The sequence below is a fragment of the Erinaceus europaeus genome, chromosome 18, assembly GCF_950295315.1.
Source record: "Erinaceus europaeus chromosome 18, mEriEur2.1, whole genome shotgun sequence".
Classification (NCBI taxonomy): domain Eukaryota; kingdom Metazoa; phylum Chordata; class Mammalia; order Eulipotyphla; family Erinaceidae; genus Erinaceus; species Erinaceus europaeus.
In genome coordinates, this window is record NC_080179.1 from 33,274,960 (window position 1) to 33,297,251 (window position 22,292).

Consider the following 22,292-nt stretch of genomic DNA (forward strand, 5'->3'; position numbering starts at 1 on the left):
AAGACTAAAAGTAGTCTTTGTTCTTATGGCACATTTGTTAACTTATGTTTCAACAGGAACAATATAAACAGACATTCCCAGCCCAGTTAAAGAAACAGGAATCATCTAAGAGCCTGAAGAAGGTTATTGCTGCTTTGTCAAATCCAAAAGCAACCTCTAGTTCACCAGCACATCCAAAACAACTATTTGAAAACAGCCACCCTAATTCATTCTTGACAAATGCACTTTTAGGTAATCACCAACCAAATGGAGTTATTCAAAGTGTCATTCAAGAAGCTCCTTTAGCACTTACTACCAAAACTAAAATGCCTAGTAAAATTAGTGAAAATATTGCTGCTGCAAGTAGCATCCCTTTTCCCTCACCTGTGAATTTAAGTACAAGTGGGAAAAGAACCCCTGGCAATCAGACAACTGCTATGCCTTCTGCATCTCCCACCTTGCATAATCAAGGGAAGGAAAAAGCAGTTGGTAATAATTTGAATACAGTAAAAACACAGCATCACTCTCATCCTACAAAATCCTTAGTGGAACAATTTAGAGGAACAGATTCAGACATTCCAAGTAGCAAAGATTCTGAAGATTCAAATGAGGATGAAGAGGAAGATGATGAGGAAGAAGATGAGGATGAGGATGAAGATGATGAATCAGATGACAGCCAATCAGGTTATTGTCTTTTAAATTTTAAAGTGTATGTTTAAATACTGTATGAATCAAAACATATTAATGGCGCTTCACTTTGGCAAAATGTGAGAAACAATGGGAGAGGAAGCACAAGGTAAATCTTTGACTTGAGATCTATTGCAGCAGAGCCAAGGACTTTAAATAGGGGAAATAAAAGGAGCTAAGAAGATGTGGGAGAAACTGCATAAAATAAATAAATAAATAAATAAAACAGTGCATAGTGATGGAGAAAGACTTTAGTTGATGGTGAAAGTGATATCTAGACACCTATCAGAGGAGGCCAAGAAACTATTCATGTGCCAATAATTGTTTTATAAATTATTTCCTCCAGTAAAATGGGGAGGGAGGGGGAGGTATTAGTGGCTGAAAATAGTTTGAGGAATGGTAGACATCTTTTTCCATCATGTACAGTCTATAAATAAACCTTTTCCCTTTGCACATATACATAAAAATAAGTTTTCACTTCAGGCTTTTAATCACGGATATGTGCCTTTATATAATTATCTGATCAACATAGATTTAAAAACTAGAAATATTAAGTTAAATTCTCTGTTCTGTTTCTTATTTAGCATTAAGCAAATAGTACCTATGAAATGACTATTAAATATGCAAGTTAAAAATAATTTAGAAACTTACTAAATTTTCATTTAACTCAGGTTGAATTATTCTTTAAAGAATATATTTATTTATTTATTATTGGACAGAGACAGTGAGAAATTGAGAGAGGAGGGGGAAATGGAGAGGGAGAAAGAGAGACACTTGCAGCCCTGGTTCAGCACTCATGAAGCTTTCCCCCTGTAAATGGGGACCAGGGATCCTTGTGCATTGTAATGTGTGTACTTAGCCAAGTGTGCCACTGTTTGGCCCCATCATTTGTTCTTTTCTGTCTTCATCTCTTCTACTACTTGCTAAAATATTTTTCCATGAATATTTTTGAGCAAAGGCAAATTTATAGTTAATGGCCATTCACAAAGTACCCAAAACCTAAACTCCTATGAATGTCCTTTAGTTCTTCTTCTTCTAGCGTTTGCCCTTCTTCCGTAGCCAGTCAACAGCGTCAGGTTGAAAGCTGTCAGGAGCTGCTTGTTGCTGGCTTTGAAAGTGACTGGGATCCATGTGGATTCAGGAAGGATCGTCAGTTTCCCCAATTAATGGGTACTCACGGGATGCACCACGAGAAGGTCGATCCATTGCATCCCAATGTCCTTTAGTGACAGAATTTATTAAAAAGCATATAGAGTTGTACATGAATTTACTTTGATTAGCTTTCTAGTTTACATATTTATTTACCTCTTTGTTTTTCTTCCCTTTAGTTCTTGTTCTTGGTTCATAGAGGATTGGAAACATAAAATATAAGATATATTTTATGAAATACATATGAAAGTTTTGTATTATTACTGGTATGCCATAAACCTATTATAAATTGTGTATCAACCAACATGGCTAGAAAAATATAGTAAGTTATACAACTTAAGTTGTATAACTTACTATATTTTTTTTATGTTTGTATGCTGAAAACAAACTACTTGATCAATCGGAGGACTTTCCCTCATGTTTTTCTTAAGGTTCTCATAAATACAACTTTGTATTATAAATGGAAAATATAATATAACTTTCAGAGCCTATTTTTTTAAAGAGTTACCCATTCATTTACTAGGGGCGGTGGGGAAGCAGAGCATCACTTTAGCACATGCATTGCTGGGAATGAAAATCCATTACCTCATGTTTAAGAGTTTAACACTTTATCCACTGTGCAACTTCTAAAACCTTAAAAGACCAATTATTTTAATCTAGGTATCTATTATTATATTATTATTACTATGTAATTCCACACAAGCAGGGATATAACACTATGCAATTCCAGGAAAGCTGTTTTTCTGGGAACAATTAAAATATAGTCCAAGTATCAGCTCTGTATTTGTCAAGTTTAATACATGAAGAGATTTTACATTTCTTAGGAGCATTTGCATTTACAGGGCAATATAGCTATCATAAAATTTACTAAATTATCCCATGCAATTATGTCTGTAACCATAATCTTTTGTGAAACCTGAGAAGCCTAATGAAATAGAAACAACAAAAGTGACATCTAAAATAGCCAAGACAATATTTTCTTTTGCCTCAAAACCTAGATAAAAATATGATGATACTTTCAAATGTCTCATCTTCATCCTGAATGTCATATACTTTTTAAGCCACTGGAATCCATTTTATTGAAGATCAATCTTAATCTTTCTATATTTAATTTCTTCTTTAGTTATGATTTTGAACTCATCATGCTAATTGTATCATACAGAAGTTTCATAATTAAAAAAAAGAGTAAAACAGGTACATTTAGTGAGGATATATAATCTACATACATTGGTTTCAAATAACATGTAAGATAGTTTTCTTTTCTTCTTCTTTTTTTTTTTTTTACATTTAAACTCTTGAGAAAAGTTACTCACTTGAATTCTCAGTCACAGATGCTGATTCCAGAACAATTCCATCTGGATACAAACTGCAAAATGTTGGTGATTACCTAGTTATAATATACAAATGCTTCTTTTACTTCCCAGAATCAGATAGTAATTCAGAATCAGATACAGAAGGATCAGAAGAAGATGATGATGATGATAAAGACCAAGATGAATCAGATAGTGATACTGAAGGAGAGAAAACTTCAATGAAAATGAATAAAACAGCTTCCTCTGTCAAAAGCCCTTCCATCAGTCTCACAGCTCACTCAACACCTCGTAACCTCCACATAGCAAAAGCCCCAGGCTCTGCTCCTGCTGCCTTATGTTCTGAATCCCAGTCACCTGCTTTTCTTGGCACACCTTCTTCCACACTTACTTCAAGTCCACACTCTGGTACCTACACTTTATTTTTATTGTTGTAAAATAGAAGTCAAGCCATATCAAGCATATTTATATAGTGTTCTGAAGATGATCTCATTGGAATTAAATGTTGCAGTTAGACTTCAGGTTTACTATGAAAGATAAGCATGCATTTTGAAGAGAATCTGACTCATTACTGACTTTTTTTTTTTTATGAACCTGACTGATGACAACTCTTTATTTTGAATATTTTTCTTTGGTGTCAAATGTGTTGTAATTTGGTTGAAAGTTGAAATTTTTGTACCATATAAAAATGAGCTAGCTTTTCTCATTTAAGATGCAATTGCATGTCTGCCCAACACATAGCCAATGCCATTTGTAGTAGTGAGAAGCATTAGTAGTCCATTAACATGCAATGTCATCTTTCATGAACTTCTTTAAACTTCTTGAGACATTCACTGAAAGTTTCTACATTAACATTCCAAAATATCACTCTATTCTCATTTCAGTAGGCAAAGAGGAGTTATATATAGTACAGTATTATTTTGTTTAGTTTCGCCCTTTTCTTTGAAACCTCCAGTTTTGCTTACATTTGCCACACCCATGTGGCAAATTTATTGAATATATTTATGCTTGTGGAACTTGACTGTTGTCTCTGTAAATTTTACATTTACTGAAATTCCTATTCCTTTGTATTTCAGATTAATTAAAAATCAGTGTTTTGACTATGCATTTTTATAGGCAGAGAAGTTGTATTACTTTCAAATGTGTTATCCAGCTGCTGAAATCTTTCAGCATCTGAAAACCCACATTTTCAAAGAAGAAAACTGTAAATCACTTTTTGAATATTTCCTATGACTTTATTAATTTTCTTATTAACAAAATGAGAGGACAGTAATACATACTACATTGCATTATATTATCATGGAAGAAAGTGACTAATATTGTTTCATGCAAATGAAAGAATAAGGAAAAGCCCACTACATAATGTACTTTATTGAAAGCCATCTAAAAAATGTTGTACAAGTTGCCAAAATACAAAGAAATCCAAATTAGTAAAATATATTTATAAAGAAAATGTTCCAAACTAGCAAAAAGCTATCATCTATATATAAACTGGATTTTTTTTTAACTGGTTGAATTTTCTTGAAGGCACTTCCAAAAGAAGAAGAGTAACAGATGAACGGGAGATTCGTATTCCTCTGGAATATGGGTATGCAAAATAAGATTTTCTTCCACATTATGCATGTATAATCGAAACAAAACAAACAAACAAAAAAACAGTGATGTCTCAGAACATGAGGTTAAGGCTAACTGCAGTGTGTAGGTATAACAGCTGAAATAAGATTACATAGTCACATGGCAATGTGACTGAGAAAAGAAATAAGAGCAAGTCATATAGGAAAGATCAAAGACACAGTTCACTATGTCAGAGATTTTTGTGAAGATGGAATTAAAGGTTAGTGAAAGCCACTGTGTGCAGAACTGAGGGATTATAGCAAAGTTTGACTGAAATGGTTTAATTGCATGTGAGACATTTCACACTGAGAGTCCATGAATCCCAAAGAGCCGTAGTGACTTTACTCTTACTTAAAGCTTTTTTCACTTACTTTCTGCTTAAAGATTTCCAGGTGTATAAAAGCCAGATTGCATTGACATATGTACCTAAAATTATATCAGTTGTGATTTCTAAAAGGTTTAATGGTGTTTACTATATATTATCTTTAATTTTAGTAGGTTTAATGAACTAAAGACAAATTTAGTAAATGTATCTAAATTGTGTGTTAAGATGCTTATATTTACTTTCTTTGTATGTTTTTATATTTTCAAAGTATGTATACGTAAATATCCTTCTATTATTTTAAAAGCTTTCTTAAAATTAAATATTATAACTCTCATTTCTATTATATAGCTGGCAAAGAGAGACAAGAATAAGAAACTTTGGAGGGCGTCTTCAAGGAGAAGTAGCATATTATGCTCCATGTGGAAAGAAACTTAGACAGTACCCTGAAGTAATAAAGGTACAAAATTTTCACCAGTAACATACATTTGGTACCTATTAAGCATGCTCATATAAAAGTGTACTCCTTGCTCAGATACCATTATCCTTGATACAAAATATTCTCTTGTGTGGAAGTAACATACTTAATCAGCAATGATCATAGGCTATTGATAGAATTTGCAAAGCTGGCTGGGGAAATAGCATAATTATGCAAAAGACTTTCATCCCTGAGGCTTCTGAGTCCCAGGTTTTATTCCCAGCACAACCATAAACCAGAGCTGAACTGTGCTCTGTTAACATTTAAAATAAATAATAAAAAATAATAAAATTATAAAAGTTTTGAGCAGGGGTAGATAGCATAATGGATCTACAAAGAGACTCTCATGCCTGAGGCTCCAAAGTCCCAGGTTTAATTCCCAGCACCACCATAAGCCAGAGCTGAACAATGCTCTGATAAAAAGTAATAATAAATACATAAATGGATTCAATAACTTTCTAGCATTTCCTTTGTTGTGGAACTAAAACTAAGGGAAGATGTGAGAATTCAGAAACAGATTAATGGAACTAAGACAAAGCAAAGGTATAAGAATAAAGAAACACATTAGCAGATAGAAAGGGCTTTTCTGAAAATATATATTTCTATACTTACAGTCTTAAGCTAGACACAAAATCCTATGAAAATCCTTGTAAAAACACAGGCACCAGCATTTTAGCCTCTATTAAAGAAATCAAACAAATTAACATGATGCTTTTAAAAAAGAAGAATTTGCAAAGCATCTGTCCTGAAGGTAGCTATAAATCAAATCTGTAATTATTAAAACCTGAAGTGGAAAAATATGTGATTTTTTCAGTATCTCAGCAGAAATGGAATAATGGATATCTCAAGGGACAATTTCAGCTTCAGTGCAAAAATAAGAGTGGGTGACTTCTATGAAGCCAGAGATGGACCACAGGTATCCACTTTTTAAAAAGTATAGTTTCTGAACCCAAACCTAACCTGAACGATACTGTAACCTACATGAAGGAAATTTTACTAGTTTCTGGAGCATTGACTATTTTTAATTCATTTATCTATACATAAAGCTTTGTGGTAAACACCACAGTCTCAATTTACTCTCAGTAGCAAGGAACTTTGATATAATAGATCAGTTTTCCATGTTTTAGGTAAATTTTTTCTGCTTATTATTTTGTCAATTTTCCAACTTATAAAGGTATAAAAGTATGTATTTGTGTGAAATCTAAGGAAAATATTAGTTCCCTTAAAATTAATCACTTTGTTTGGAAATAAATAGAAAAGCATGCTTGTAGTGACACATATTACCATGCCTGAAACCCAGACAGATTCAGTGCCCACTCACCCCTTGACCCCAACTATATGGGGAAGGTTTCATAACTAGTGGAGCAGTGCTGCAGGTATTCTCTCTCTCTCTCTCTCTGTGTGTGTGTGTGTGTGTGTGTGTGTGTGTGTGTGTGTGTCACCCTTATCAAAAGAAAAATGAAAAAAAAAAAAGTGGCTCTGAAGGAGTATAGGCACCAAGCCCCAAAAATAATCCTAGTAGGGGAAAAAAAGAAGGAAAGAAAAATCATGATGTTATCAGTCACTCTAAAATAGTTTTTGATAAATAAGCATTAGTTTTGGGGAAGGATTTTAGTAACATACTATATGTTAGTAGTAGGGTAGAGTAGATCATTAAGATTAGGTGAAAAGGGAAATATCCTTTTGGGTTTTTTGTCTTTGTTTGTTTGCTTGTTTTAATGTGGGGGCCAGGCTCAAACCTGGATCACACAAGGCAAAACAACCAACATGATATCCAAGTGAGCTTTTCTGCCAATTCCCCACCACCTTTTTTTTTCTTTTTTAATTTCAGCTGCCTTTGAGCTTTGAGCTTGTGGGTTAACTATATAACCTGACTAATTAGCACAAGGAAACAACCTACTGTTGAGACCTCATTTCCTTTATGTTAACTTTAATGTTTGCCTTTGTTTTTACTTGGACTCAGCTGCATTTGTTTATTGTTTTCTTTATCACTTCCATGGAAGAGGTCCTTGTTAAATTACGAGACCAAAATTCTTGTTAATCCAGAAAATAGTTTTGTGATTTTTGAACAACAAAATAATGCCAGACTTTTTCCTTAATTCTTTTTCTGCAAAATAGATACAATAATTTTATTTCTGCCTCAGGTTTGTGACAAAGTTAAAATTACATCTTCTGCATAAAAATGTTGCAAAAGGAAAAAAAAATACTCAGCCAGTGTAAGTTGATATTTTCTCACTTGATTCAACTTTTTACCATCTGGCCTATTAAAATACTGAAAGATTTTTTTTTTATCTAATAACTACTATTTTCTGTCATCAGTAGGCATTCTCATTCTATCCTGCCCTCAATTTTTACAGCTACAGAAAAGGGCTTCATTCTTCAGCAGATTTAATTTTTGAGATCAAATGCTATTTTGCAATATCATGAAGGCAGAGATATAATTAGAATTACAGGTTCTTGACAAAAGGTGTTCACTTACATTCAGTGTATAACCTATTTTCCATTGTTGCCCAGGATTTAAAAAAGCAAATATGTTCAAATGCATTCTTCTTGCTATTTATTATTGAAAAGTGATAAGATATATTTATCTAAGATTTTTAAAAGTTTTTTATATTTATTTATTTTCCCTGTTGCCATGGTTTTTTATTGTTGTTGTTGTAATTATTGTTGTTGTTATTGATGTCGTCATTGTATGCAAAGCACACACTGTACCGCTGAGTCCCCTTTTTTGTTTTTTAAGCTGTACAGATGTTTAATATAGGTAATATAAGGCATCAAGCAAATTCTCAGAATTTTAGTGATTTCACAGTGTTTTTGTGCATACTCCATATTGGCTGCATTAGTTTTTAGTTAAAAAATATTAGAAACTCATCATTTAAAATCATCCCACCCCCTACCAGGGTTATCACCAGTACTTTGTGCCTTCATAATGAATCCATCAGTTCTGGCAGACATTTTCCAATTGTTTTCCTTTTTTTTTTTCCCTCTTCCTCTTTCTCCCTTTCTCTCACTCACTCAGTCCCTCTTACTTCTTTTTTCTTTTTTTCAATGTGATAGAGACAGAGAAATAAAGAGAGAGGTGGAAGCATTGTTACATCATTCATTAAACTTCCTCCTTCTGTAGATGGGAATAGGGATTTTGAACCATTGTAGCTGGGCATGGTAATTTGTGTACTCTACTAGGTATGTCACTACCTGGCCTGTAAAAAGTCTCATTTTCTTAATATTCACTGTCATATTCTTGTCTTATTTCTGTCAAAAGTTTTTATTTTTCAGTAGATTTTTGTTCTGAGAGGAAATCTCACTGTTATAAAGGATTTTCAGTTTTGTATTAGTGATAATTAGGTGTAATCTATAAAGCCTCATTAAGCAGAGCAGAATGTTCTTTGACATTTATTCACTTTTTATTAAACATAATCAGTGTTTTCCTAATGCATACCTTGTCTTATTGAGAGATCCATTCTAAACAAGTAAATATGAGTTTAATCTAAAATCTGTTAAACTGCCAACATTTCTGCAGACTATGAGGGGAAATGTTAATTAATAATTTACTAGCACTTCTCTGAGTTAAAAAAATTAGTAGGTCTGATTCACTTTAGGATGCTTTTATATAACAAAGGTAACTAATCAGAAATGTTTAATTAGAACTGCATGTACAGTCATGTGCATTACTGTATTACATTACTAATAGGTATAAGTATATACTTTATTAGAAATATATATAAATATGAAACATTTTTCTTTGAAAATGAGATGAGCAATGATTTTTATTGATCTAAATCTTATAGAAGAGATAAAATATAGTTTGGAATACTGTTGCCATGTAGTTAATGAGCTGTACATATTTAAACTAGTTTTTCTTTATATTATGGTATATTAAATGGTATATTGAATAATGCTTGTGTTGAAAATCAAACTTTCCATGTTACAAAAAGGGAAGAAATTGAGAGAGAGAGAGAGAACCAAACATCACTCTGGTACATGTGCTGCTGGGGATTGAACTCAGGACCTCATGGTTGAGAATCCAGTGCTTTATCCACTGTGCCACCTCCCAGAGCACATATTCTGAAATTTCATTGTATTCATTATTAAATAAAATATACAACAATGGTAATAATACTGCCTTTAGGAAGGAAAAAGAGACGCCCTTAATTCAAGTAACTAGTGGGGTGATAAAAGAAGTGGAAAAGAGCCCATAAGCTCTAATCAGTTTTTATAAGTTTAATCTAAAATGTGAAAAGATTATTGTAGAATCAGCTATTTGTCCATATCTATAAAAGTAAGTGATTTTGGGATGATAGACTTCACTGAAAGAAATGAGCCGTAATATTTTGTATGCTCACTCTGCTGTCTTATTACCATCTAGTGAATTTCTGCTAACCATTCTAGCCAGTGCAACCTCATTGACAACAAGAGTATAAATGAAAAGTTTCCTTACATACTTCTGGTCCTTTGCATTATGAAAAACTTGTTAAATCTGTTGTTTATCATTGTTTTCATTCATTTTCTTTGTTGAGTGTTAGAATAATAGTAAGGTTAAAATAGATTTTGATAAAGATGAAATCGGTTTATTTTTATTTAGCTAATTATGACACAAAACTAAAAAAAGTAAATGATAGTACCATTCTTAATAAGAGTATAAGGCATAAAAACATTAATGACAAGAATTATTTTGAAATATATGATGATCTATGAGAATCATTTTTTGTGTATGAATTTTGGAACCATAAAAATAGAAGTATAAATGGTACAAGTCATTCTTTTCAGCATGAAAGCCTATAAATATAGAGTAATACAAGTCAAAGCAAAGAAAATGAAAGGTGCAAAATAGAAAAAAGTTAAAAGTCACTTAGAATATGTGACTTTTCCTATTTGAAATACATTTTAAACAAGATATTTCTTCTTTATGGATATGCCTGTGAGAATTGAGATATGTAGTTTCTACTGAAAAGAATCCTTTACTAGTTAATTAATCTATAAATTTTTATTGTGGATATTTAATGGGCCAGGCATTTTTTTCCCAAATAAATTTTACCTAAAGACATTTCCCAAAAAGAAAATTATAAGCACATTTCATTATAGGTATGAACTAGAATTCCTGGCTTCAAGAATAAACTAGTGTCCATAGAGGAACTTAGAAGTACAAAAGAAATAGAAGTTATAATTACTGACAGAGTGACTTATGTTAGGAAAAATGCAGTACATCTGTAATACATAATGCTTTTCAACTAAATTAGGGTTTTGTTATTATGGACTAAGGGCAGAATTCACAATAAATCAAGCAACATACAGTCTCTGGCAGGATGGCATTGCTGGTAATTATTTCCAATAACAAAATATTGGTAGTCAACAACCGGGGTTCTAATTCAACTCTGCTGTTAACTGTCACACTTAATGCAACATAGTTCTGGGCACCTATGGACACTGAGAACGTGAAAGATCAGTACCAGAAATCTAACAGTCTGGAAATTTTTGTCTTGTATATACCAGGTAGGCTTTTGGATGACTAGCTGTGAGCCTATACTAGGAAGATAACTATATGAATCTAAATATGAAGGTATTTGAATGTCTTACTTCCTAGAAAAGACCTACTATATATGGGAAACATAGCATTGTAAAAACAATTATATTTCTTTATAGTAATTGTATTTTTTTTTACAAATATTAAATTTACCCATATTCTCAAATATTCTTCATCTTATATTTTTAACTTTATTAAAAAAAAAATTTTTCAGCTCTTTGTACTGATACCATCTCCAGGCTTAGACAACTGTTCTCTTTCACATCTTTAAATTACTATTCATTGTTTCTTAAAAAGCTATATATATGATTAGTATAATAGTGTTCTTTTTCACTACTACCTGGTGCCAAAATATAGTACACATGATTTTAATTTGTGAAAACAAGTGTTAGGAAATTTTTTAAAAAATGAACTTTGCCCTTATTTAATATTTTCTTAAAATATCATGATTAATTTCTCTGTAAAAATAATCATCTTTGTTTTGCTTGTTCCCTAAGACTTTCATAGACTCCTACCAGGGTAATTTAACATCCTATGTTACTTTAAAAAACCTAATTTCCTAGTTCTTAATTCCCTCATTTATAATGCAAAATCTATATATCATGAGATCTTTAGATTAGTTCTCTATTATATAAGGTAGTCGAGGTATTTTTATAGATTAAATATTAAGTTATGAACTCTGAAAAAATTTAAGTTGATGGACTTGAGCCTTAGTTGCATTTACTGAAATTTGTTTAGCTAGAAAAGCAATGTGGTAAATAATTTATGAATATGAAACAAAAATAATCAGACCTTATTTGGTATCAATTTAAAACATCACAGGCAAGAACTGGGATAGAAGTCCCAATGCCCCAAGAAATCCTTATGAATTTCACCCATTCAGATATGTAATATTGATCATTTAAGAAGGGTTAGACATCTCAAATATTAACATGAGAAATTGGGATTGTAAATGCCAAATGAATTTACTGCAGTAAACTTTTTGTGATACTTATCTAAACTTAAAACTTAGAATTTTAAGAATTTCTAATGTCTCAATTAGGTCATGCAGTGCATTCATCTTTTTGTGACTTGGTTTACTTCACTTATATATTGTTCCCCTGTGACTCAAATAAATTAAGCTGACAGGTATATAAAATCAAGCAAAATAAGAGCATCAGGGAATATTAAATGCATGCTAGTATGTAAAATTGAAGCAGGAATGATACTTGAACACATGTACCATTGAGACTGAAATATGTTGGTAAACCACAAATTAACACATGCTTTCAGAGAAATGTAGGAGATTCAGTCAGAAAATTCCGTATCCATATAATTAGTTAAAGCAGTCCAATTACTCCTGAGATGTCCATCTATACTTTGGAGTATCATTTATTGAAGGATAATTAAAATGTTGAAGTAGTCCTATTTAAATTTCATAACTATTTTTTAATTTCTGAATACAGAAAATATTTTTAAATTAATTCATCTGAAATAGTACTTGAAAGCACTAAACTTGGCAAATTTGTTAATTATTTCTTCATCCTATATCTTAAACTTTGTTCAGAAAGAAAACTTCAATACCATTTCCTATTTCCTTTTTATTTAGAGACTGCTCTCTTCATGTATTTAGATAAATAATTGATAAAATTTCTTGCCTTAACCTTTGTAAACATTGTTAAAATTCTGAGGTGTGAAATCTTAAGTCATCTGCATTAGAATAGCCTGTTCCTGCTGTCAGTATGGTTCTACCTGCCAATGCCCATGTTCAGCAGGGAAGCAATTACAGAAGTCAGACCCCTTCCACCTTCTGCACCCCATAATGGCCCTGGTTCCATACTCCCAGAGGGCTAAAGAATAGGGAAGATATCAGGGGGAGAGATGGAATACAGAGTTCTGATGGTGGGAATTGTACCCTCTTATCCTATGGTCTTATCAGTATTTCCATTTTATAAATAAAAAAAAAAAAAGAATAGCCTGTTCCTGGGATCCTGGTAGAAAATGTTGGTGAAACTATTCATCTTATATGATAACCTATCAGAAATAAGGATATTACCACATTACTAATACTTTCAGATATCTAGTAATATAGATTTTATAGTATAAAAATGATGATTCATATAATATATACATACATATACATATGTTTATGGACACAGATAAAAATATATCTATTTAAAATGGAAGTCATTAAAATGAAAAAATACCAAAGATATGCAAAAGGCTATGAATAATTATAAAGCATAAACATAATAAAATATTTGTATCACCTTATATATACTTTTAAGTTTTTCTAGATTTCTGACATATTAATGTGTTTATTTTGCTTATAATCTATTATTTCTTTGCAATGTTAATTAAAAGGGAATGCAGTGGTGTCTTTTGAAAGAAGAGGATGTCATTCCCCATATCAGGACAATGGAAGGTCGAAGAGGAAGACCACCAAATCCAGACAGACAAAGAGCAAAAGAAGAAGCCCGAATGAGACGTCGGAAGGGTCGACCTCCAAATGTTGGCAGTGCTGAATTTCTAGATAACACTGATGCCAAATTGCTAAGAAAACTGCAGGCTCAAGGTAAGAAATATGTATCTGACACTATGTCTTTATGTTTTTGTCTTATGAATAATTTATACTGCTTTCAATTTCTAAAATGTAGCTATTTGTGTTAGAATAAAATGTGAAAATAAAAAATCTAACTGGCAGTTGGAATTCTTTGATTAGTTAAGATCCTTTAAAGATCCATTCTCATAAACATATCTTAAGTATTTTTAATTACGAAGATAAATGACATCTTTTTTGTATTTTTATAGGATTTACTTATTAAGAGACAGAAAAAAACTGGAAGCGTTTTCCCTCAGATCAGGTACTAGATAGGGCTGCCCACTATTACCATTACTATATTCAACATAGTGTTGGAAGTTCTTGCCATAGCTGTCAGGCAGGAGCAAAGAATTAAAGGGATACAGACTGGAAGAGAAGAAGTCAAACTCTTCCTATTTGCAGATTATATGATAGTATACATAGAAAACCCTAAAATAGGGGGTCGGGCGGTGGCGCAGTGGGTTAAGCGCATGTGGCGCAAAGCGCAGGAACCGGCGTAAGAATCCCGGTTCGAGCCCCCGGCTCCCCACCTGCAGGGGAGTAGCTTCACAGGCGGTGAAGCAGGTCTGCAGGTGTCTATCTTTCTCTCCCCTTCTCTGTCTTCCCTTCCTCTCTCCATTTCTCTCTGTCCTATCCAACAATGAATTGCGTCAACAAGGGCAATAATAATAACCACAACGAAGCTACAACAAGGGCAACCAAAGGGGGAAAAAAAAATGGCCTCCAGGAGCGGTGGATTCATGGTGCAGGCACCGAGCCCAGCAATAACCCTGGAGGAGGAACAAAAAAAAAAAAAAGAAAACCCTAAAATAATCTAGCAGGAAGCTTTTGGAAATCATCAGGCAATACAGTAAGCTGTCAGGCAACAAAATTAACATACAAAAGTCAATGGAATTCTGCTATGCAAACATTAAATTGGAAGAAGAAGAAATCCAGAAATCAGTCCTTTCACTATGGCAACAAAAACAATAAAATATCTAGGAATAAACCTAACCAAAGAAGTGAAAGGCCTCTATACTGAAAATTATGAGTCATTATTCAAGGAAATAGAAAAAGACACAAAGAAGTGAAAGATATTTATTCCATGTTCATGGGTCGGAAGAATTAACATAATCAAAATAAACATACTTCTCAGAGCCATGTATAAATTTAATGCAATCCCCATCAAGATCCTACCCAATTTTTTAGGAGGATAGATGAAAAACTGCAAATATTCATCTGGAACGAGAAAAACACCCAGAATTGCCAAAACAATCTTGAGAAGAATGAAGAGAACTGGAGGCATCACACTTTCAGATCTCAAACTGTATTATAGGACCATGGTAAGCAAAACTGCTTGATACTGGAACATAAATAGACACACCGATCAGTAGAATAGAATTCAGAGCCCAAAATTAGGCCCCATATCTATGGACATCTAATCTTTGACAAAGGTGTCCAGACTATTAAATGGGGAAGGGGAGTCTCTTCAACAAATGGTGTTGTTTAAAATGGGTAGAAACATGCAGAAGAACAAAATTGAACCACTATATTTCACCAAACACAAAAGTAAATTCCACATGGATCAAGGACTTGGGTGTTAGACCAGAGAAATTGTCAAGTTCTTAGAAGAAAATATTGGCAGAACTCTTTTCTGCATAAATTTTAAAGACATCTTCAATGAAACAAATCAAATTACAAATAAGATTTAAAAATAATAGACCAATGGCACTACATCAAATAAAAAAGCTTCTGCACAAAAACAAAACAAAACAGAAAAACACCACCCAAAGAGACCCCTTACAGAATGGGAGATCTTTACATCAAACAAGTGGCTAGTAACCAAAGCAAAGTTAGTTTTTTTTGTTGCTCACCAAACTCAGCAACAAAAAAACAAAATGGGTAGAGGATATGAACAACATATTTACCAAAGAAGAGGTCCAAAAGGACAACAAACATGAAAAAATTCTCCAAGACATTGATTGCCAGAGAAATGCAAATAAAGACAACAGTGAGATACCACTTTACTCCTGTGAGAATGTAGTGCTTCAGAAAGAGTAGCAGCAACAAATCCTGGAGAGATTGTGGAGACATAGGAACACTCCTGCATTGCTGATGGGAATGTAATTTAGTCTAACTTTTGTGAAGAGCAGTCTGGAGAACTCTCAGAAGACTGGAAGTGGACCTACCCTCTGACCCTGCAATTCCTCTCCTGGGGATATATCCCAAGAAATTTAAAATACCCATCCAAAAAGACTTGTGTATATTTATGTTCATAGCACCACAATATATAATAAAGAAAACTTGGAAGTAACCCAGGTGTCCAACAACAGATTAATGACTGAGCAAGTAGTGGTATATATACACAATGGAATACTACTGAGCTATTAAAAATGGTGAATTCACATTCTTCACCCCATCCTGGATGGAGCTTGCATGGATCATGTTAAATGAGATGAGCCAGAAAGAGAAGGAAGAATATGGGATGATATCACTCATAGACAAAAGTCAAAAAATAAGAACAGAAAGGAAAACACAAAAGCAGAATTTGGACTGGAATTGGTGTATTGCACCAAAGTAAAAGAATGGGGTGGGGTGAGGGGGAGGATTCAAGGTTTCTTTCTCCTAGAAGACAGAGGAGGACCTAATGGGAGCTGAATTGTTACTTGAAAAACAGAAATGTTTACAGGATAAAAACTATTTTATTTTATTTTATTTTACTGTTTAAACCATTCATTTAATAATTAAATTTAAAAGAAAAATGGAGAGAGGGAGAAACTAGAGTTCATCTCAGTTCTGATTAATGGTATCATGAATTGAACCTGTAACATATGAGGCCTTAGAGTCAGAAGCTGATGCTCTATTAAGCTAAACTATCCCCCTGACTCTAGATGATAAATTTTTAATCTTTATGTAGAAAGGGAATCAACCAGTGCTTGGCACGTGCCTTAAGGTTGTGCCAACCTTTAGGAAATTCTCATTTTAACAGCTCCTGATTCCTTGAGGTGGGACAAGGGATTAACTATAAAATATATGGTTCTGTGGAGTAATTTGGAGTAAACTGAACTCCAATTACTAGTAATTAATACAGTCTTATAGTTTGGGTTCTTCTATAAACAGAATATATTAAATATATTATCAATATTATTAATTTATATATTTACTGGTGATAAAAATTCATTTATTAACAAATAAAGCCAAATAGGATGAACTTTTTTTGTTTTGTTTGCCTCCAGGGTTATCGCTGGGGCTCAGTATTGGCATGACCCACTGTTCCAGGTGGTCATCCCCCCCGACCCCCATTTTATTGGATAGGACAGAGAGAAATTGAGAGGCGAGGGTGAAGAGGGAAAGAGAAAGATGCTGACCTGTTTTGCTGTTTGTGAAGCGTCCCTGTTGCAGGTGGGGAACCAGAGGCCGGGATCCTTACACTTGTCCTTGTGCTTCATACTGTGTGTGCTTAAACCTGGTGCTCCCCTGCCCAGCCCCCTAGGATGAATTTTTCAAATTAATATTGCCAATAATTCAAGTCTTCAAAAGCATTTGTAATCGTGGGAAATTGGTATATTTTGCATAAAGTAAAATATTTTGAAAGTAACTGATATTCAGAATATGAACTCTTTGTGCATGTTTTGCATGTCTGATATGAATGTTATTAAAAGTAGTCATCAATAAGGTGACTTTACATTTGCAAGATTAACCTAAATTTTATTTAATATGAAAGAAGCCTTTGCTCAGGGTTAGACAGTATAATAGTTTAATAGTTATACAAAGAGATTCTCATGGGGCTGGGTGGTGGCACATCTCGTTGAGTACACATTACATTACAATGTACATTACAATGTACAAGGATCTGCATTCAAGCCCCTGGTCCCCACCTGCAGGGGGAATGCTTTGCAATTCATAAAGCAGTGCTGCAGGTGTCTCTCTCCTTCTCTTTCTTTTCTCTCTCAATTTCTGGCTGTCTCTTTCCAATAAATAAATATAATATTATTATTATTATAATAAACAAAGAGACTCTCATGACTCCAAAAGTCCTAGTTTCAATCTGCAGCACCACCATAAGCCAGAGCTGAGTAGTGATCTGTTTTAAAAAAAAATCATCTTTGATCTGACTTTTTTTTTCTTTCTTTCTTTTTTTACCAGAGCACTAACTGCTCAGATCTGCCTTATGGTGGTGCAGGTGACTGAGCCTCAGCCATGAGAGTCTGTTTACATAAACTTTAGGCTATCTACCCCTGCCTGATCTGACTTTTTTTTTCCTTCTAAATTTCAGATAAGTTTGAATTTGACTACACAGCTCTTCCTTTTTGTATTATGTTACACTTTGCAAAATCTCTTACCTCTGACCTTATTAAGTACATATACTCTTTCTTACATGTATATAGAAATACACTATTTAAAAACAAGGGCAAAAAAAGGAAATAAATAAATATTAAAAAAGAAATACACTAATAGTGTATAAATTATTTTATTAATACAAGTAGTGAGTGTAATGTGCATTTTTTTCTTAGGAAGTAATGATTGTAGGAATTAATCACTATCATTAAAGTGATTTCTAAAATACTACAGCAATAATTTGGCCTTTATCAGATAGAATACTAGATGTTTTGGCTATCCTACTAATATTCAGCTGAACTATTAAAATATTCTATATAGTAAACTACAGAAATTCAAACACAAAACTAAATTGATTGTCATTTTTATTTAGTTCGCAGAAATTGACTCCTGGTCTCATCACATATCCATGATAACTCTACGCCACCTTGTTGACCCAAGTTTTATTTTGTACTTTTAGAGATAAAAATGGAGGACAGAAGGACTGAAAAAAAAAAAATTCCAAGGGAGTCAGGCGGTAGTGCAGCAGTTTAAGCGCAGGTGACACAAGGTGCAGGGTCTGGCATAAGGATCCTGGATCAAGCCCCCAGCTCCCCACCTGCAGGGGAGTCGCTTCACAAGTGATGAAGCAGGTCTTCAGGTGTCTTTCTCTCCCCCTCTCTGTCTTCCCCTCCTCTCTCTATTTCCCTCTGTCCTATCCAACAATGACAACAACAGTAATACTACAACAATAAAACAAGGGAAACACAAGGGAATAAATAGATAAATATTAAAAAAATTATTCCAAAACTCTGCTAATCTTGGCTGGATTTGTTCACATGTTGAGTCAACAGATTTAATGTGCCTTAACTTCTATCAGTCTAACCTAATCATGTCTTCTTAGTAATGGTCAAGACAGAAGAAAGACAATAGAAAGAATATAAATACACTTTTAATCTTTTTGTATCACAACTGCCAACATATTATATAAATTCACATGATTGAAATTAGAACCAAAGAATAAGAAAATACGTTTTACCACTTCATGGAGGAACCTGTAAATTCATATTGCAAATGACAGGGGTAGAGGGAGGGTTGAAGAATTGGGGTCATTTATTATGTCAGTCTACTTCAGTTTTATACACTTGTCCTTAAAAATTAAGAGGACTAGGTTATCATTAAAACTTAATAATATATTTCTTTAAGAGATTTTTCTCTCTCAGTCATATATGAAATATCACTAGATTCAGAAACTTTGCCATGTATATATCTGATTGAAACATTTCATTGGAAGGTCTTGCTTTCTTATAAGATCTTTCCCTTATATGCTTTCATATATTTGAAACTGAAGTGAAAAATCATAATATTTAGATACTAGATGCTATTTTTCTCCTAAATGGGAGTTATACAAATTGTAGGGAGGAATCTATGTAGGTTGTGAGAATTAAGAGAAGCAACATTTTTATGTACTTAAATATATGGGATAATTTTTGTGTGCTAATAATTAGAAAATATGAACATGGCATTTTATGCTACTTCATTTGTCTGCTTGTCATCTAACCTTTGTGACTTCTTTAAAGAAACTACACCATGACATCGTCTCCCCAGACAATAACTTGGGCCCACCTGCATATCAGATGTCAGGCTTAGGAAAAATAAAAAACAATTAGTATAGTCATGGGCTTGTTTGGAGTATAACTGAAAACTAAAATAGGCCTACTAACTATCTACAAAGCAGAGATCCCCAAATCTTCATCTGCAGTCTTCCAGCCTTTACATTCATGATTAGTCAAAAATTTGTTTGGCTCTATATGTTAACTTTTCTTTCAGCCACCAGATTCCAGATGCTACGGTGATGCCAACCTGACTTCCCTGGGCAGACAACCCCACCAATGTGTCCTGGAGCCCTGCTTCCCCAGAGTTCTGCCTCACTAGGGAAAGAGAGAGGAAGGCTGGGTGTATGGACTGACCTGTCAGTGCCCATGTTCAGCGGGGAAGCAATTACAGAAGCCAGACCTTCCACCTTCTGCACCCCATAATGTTCCTTGGTCCATACTCTCAGAGGGATAAAGAAAGGAAAGCCACCAGGGGAGGAGATGGAATATGGAGTTCTGGTGGTGGGAATTGTGTGGAGTTGTACCCCTCTTTTTTTTTTAATATTTATTTTATTTATTTATTCCCTTTTGTTGCCTTTGTTCTTTTATTGTTGTAGTTATTATTGTTGTTGTCGTTGTTGGATAGGGCAGAGAGAAATAGAGAGAGGAGGGGAATACAGAGAGGAGGAGAGAAAGATAGACACCTGCAGACCTGCTTCACCGCCTGTGAAGCAACTCCCCTGCAGGTGGGGAGCCGGGGTTTGAACTGGGATCCTTATGCCGGTTCCTTGTGCTTTGTGCCACCTGCGCTTAAACCCGCTGCGCTATAGCCCGACTCCCGTTGTACCCCTCTTATCCTATGGTTTCTGTTAATGTTTCCTTTTTATAAATAAAAATTAAAAAAAAAAAACTTTTACCCTCAAAAATAAAAAAAATTTACACAGGGAGTCTGGCAGTAGCACCACGGGTTAAGCTCAGGGGGTGCAAAGCACAAGGACCGCAGGAAGGGTCCCGGTTGGAGGCCTCCCCCTCCCACATCCCACCTTCATGGGAGTCACTTCACAAGTGGTGAAGCAGGTCTGCAGGTGTCTTTCTCTCCCCCTCCTCTCTCCATTTCTCATTAATAACAATAATAACTATAGCAATAAAAAGGGCAATAAAAGGGAATAAATAATATAAAAATACACTTTTATGATTATACTAGTTTCACAGTTACTTGTTTTAGCATAGTAATTCTATACATTTGTTGACAATATTGATTACAATGTTATGTCTTTCAGAAATAGCCAGGCAAGCAGCACAAATAAAACTTTTAAGAAAACTTCAAAAACAGGAGCAGGCTCGGGTTGCAAAAGAAGCTAAAAAACAACAAGGTGAGTAATTTAAACTATCCTCCAGCAAACAGAGTTAAAAAGTGCCGGTCCCTGTTCAGGCGCCAGATGCTAGGCTAGCTTCACGTGTGGGAGACAGACGACCAGGGACTCATGGCCGAGCAGGACGCAGTTCAATTTTTATTGATGAGCAAGAATGCAGTGCAATCTATCTAATCTCCCTTCATTAGAAAATCCTGTCCTTTATATCTCTTGAGGCAGAAATGTCAGGAAGAGGAAGTACGTAAGATGGGGGGTGGGGAGAAGGAAAGTATCAAAGTATCAAAAGTATCGAAGTATCAAGCTTGCATCTAACCATGGAGATTAAACCAATGCCCTTGTAGGCAGGGCGGGTCTCAGGTAAAGCAGTGATTATGTAAATAGACCACAGCATTAAGCAATGCAACAGAAGGGGTCTTAGAAGCAGAATTAGAAGCAGACCAACAAAAAAGAAAAAAAAATCTGTAAAAAGTGACTACTAAAGAATTCCTAAGACTCTTTGTTCCTTTTCTGATATCTGTACTTTGTTTTTTCATCATAGCAATAATGGCTGCTGAGGAAAAGAGAAAGCAAAAAGAACAGATAAAGATTATGAAACAACAGGTATGTTTATACATTGAAATTTATCTAAAGCATAGGCAGTACCAAAAGTAAATATATATAACACAGACATTTCATGGTTCTCTGTGTTTGGTTTTGTCATGAACAGACATAAATGTTATTAATAATCACATTATAAACTAAAGACCATATTTTGGAGTATTTCTTGGCAAGCTATATTTAGTATTTAAAACCAAGATAGGTTTACTAGCAACAGGATCATAGGTGTGATTTATCTTCTAATGTTAAAACAGTAATTCCAGAAGTTTCATTTTCCTATAGTAGACCCATGCAAGGAATCAATAATATCACTGTACAAAAATTAAAAATAGTTTAAACATATGAAGATACTTTTTAAAAAGGTACAATATCATCTGGAAATTGGGAGTTACTGGAGTCTACTGTAACATTAACTGTTGTTTTCTGGGAACACTAGGATAAACAAATAGTACAATAAATATAACAAATTAAGTTTAGACAATATGAACATCAGTCATTATATAGATCAGTCATAGGAAGTGTTAACTAATGGTAAAGAGTTTTTCTGAATTTAGTTTGTAGGAGTAGTAAAAAGCAATGTCATTATTGTGGCAGTTAGAAGTATTATGTTACCAGTTGAAAGTAGAAATTTTAATATGGAAATAATTATAAGAATCTTTTACTATTGCTTGACAACATATATTGCTTTCAAAACATATTTATTGGGGTATAACTGACATATTAGTTTCAGGTATACAGCATAAAGGATTTAATATTGATATGTATTACAAATTTAATCACTGGAAGTCTT

At 33.7% G+C, this 22,292-nt stretch overlaps 1 protein-coding gene across 26 annotated transcripts in view; it reads left to right on the plus strand.

The window, feature by feature from the left end:
- The window catches only part of BAZ2B (bromodomain adjacent to zinc finger domain 2B), a 368,528-nt gene that overhangs the window by 264,667 nt on the left and 81,569 nt on the right, over nt 1–22,292 (plus strand). For 18 of the 26 annotated variants that reach the window (XM_060177832.1, XM_060177835.1, XM_060177833.1 and 15 more), the window contains 8 exons: nt 57–663; nt 3,240–3,533; nt 4,653–4,713; nt 5,413–5,521; nt 6,354–6,455; nt 13,404–13,614; nt 20,813–20,905; nt 21,444–21,505. In XM_060177832.1, the coding sequence (XP_060033815.1) occupies nt 57–663; nt 3,240–3,533; nt 4,653–4,713; nt 5,413–5,521; nt 6,354–6,455; nt 13,404–13,614; nt 20,813–20,905; nt 21,444–21,505 (1,539 nt within the window). The remainder of the gene's footprint in view (nt 1–56; nt 664–3,239; nt 3,534–4,652; nt 4,714–5,412; nt 5,522–6,353; nt 6,456–13,403; nt 13,615–20,812; nt 20,906–21,443; nt 21,506–22,292) is intronic. The other 8 variants (XM_060177840.1, XM_060177842.1, XM_060177847.1 and 5 more) reach the window with 3 other exon arrangements.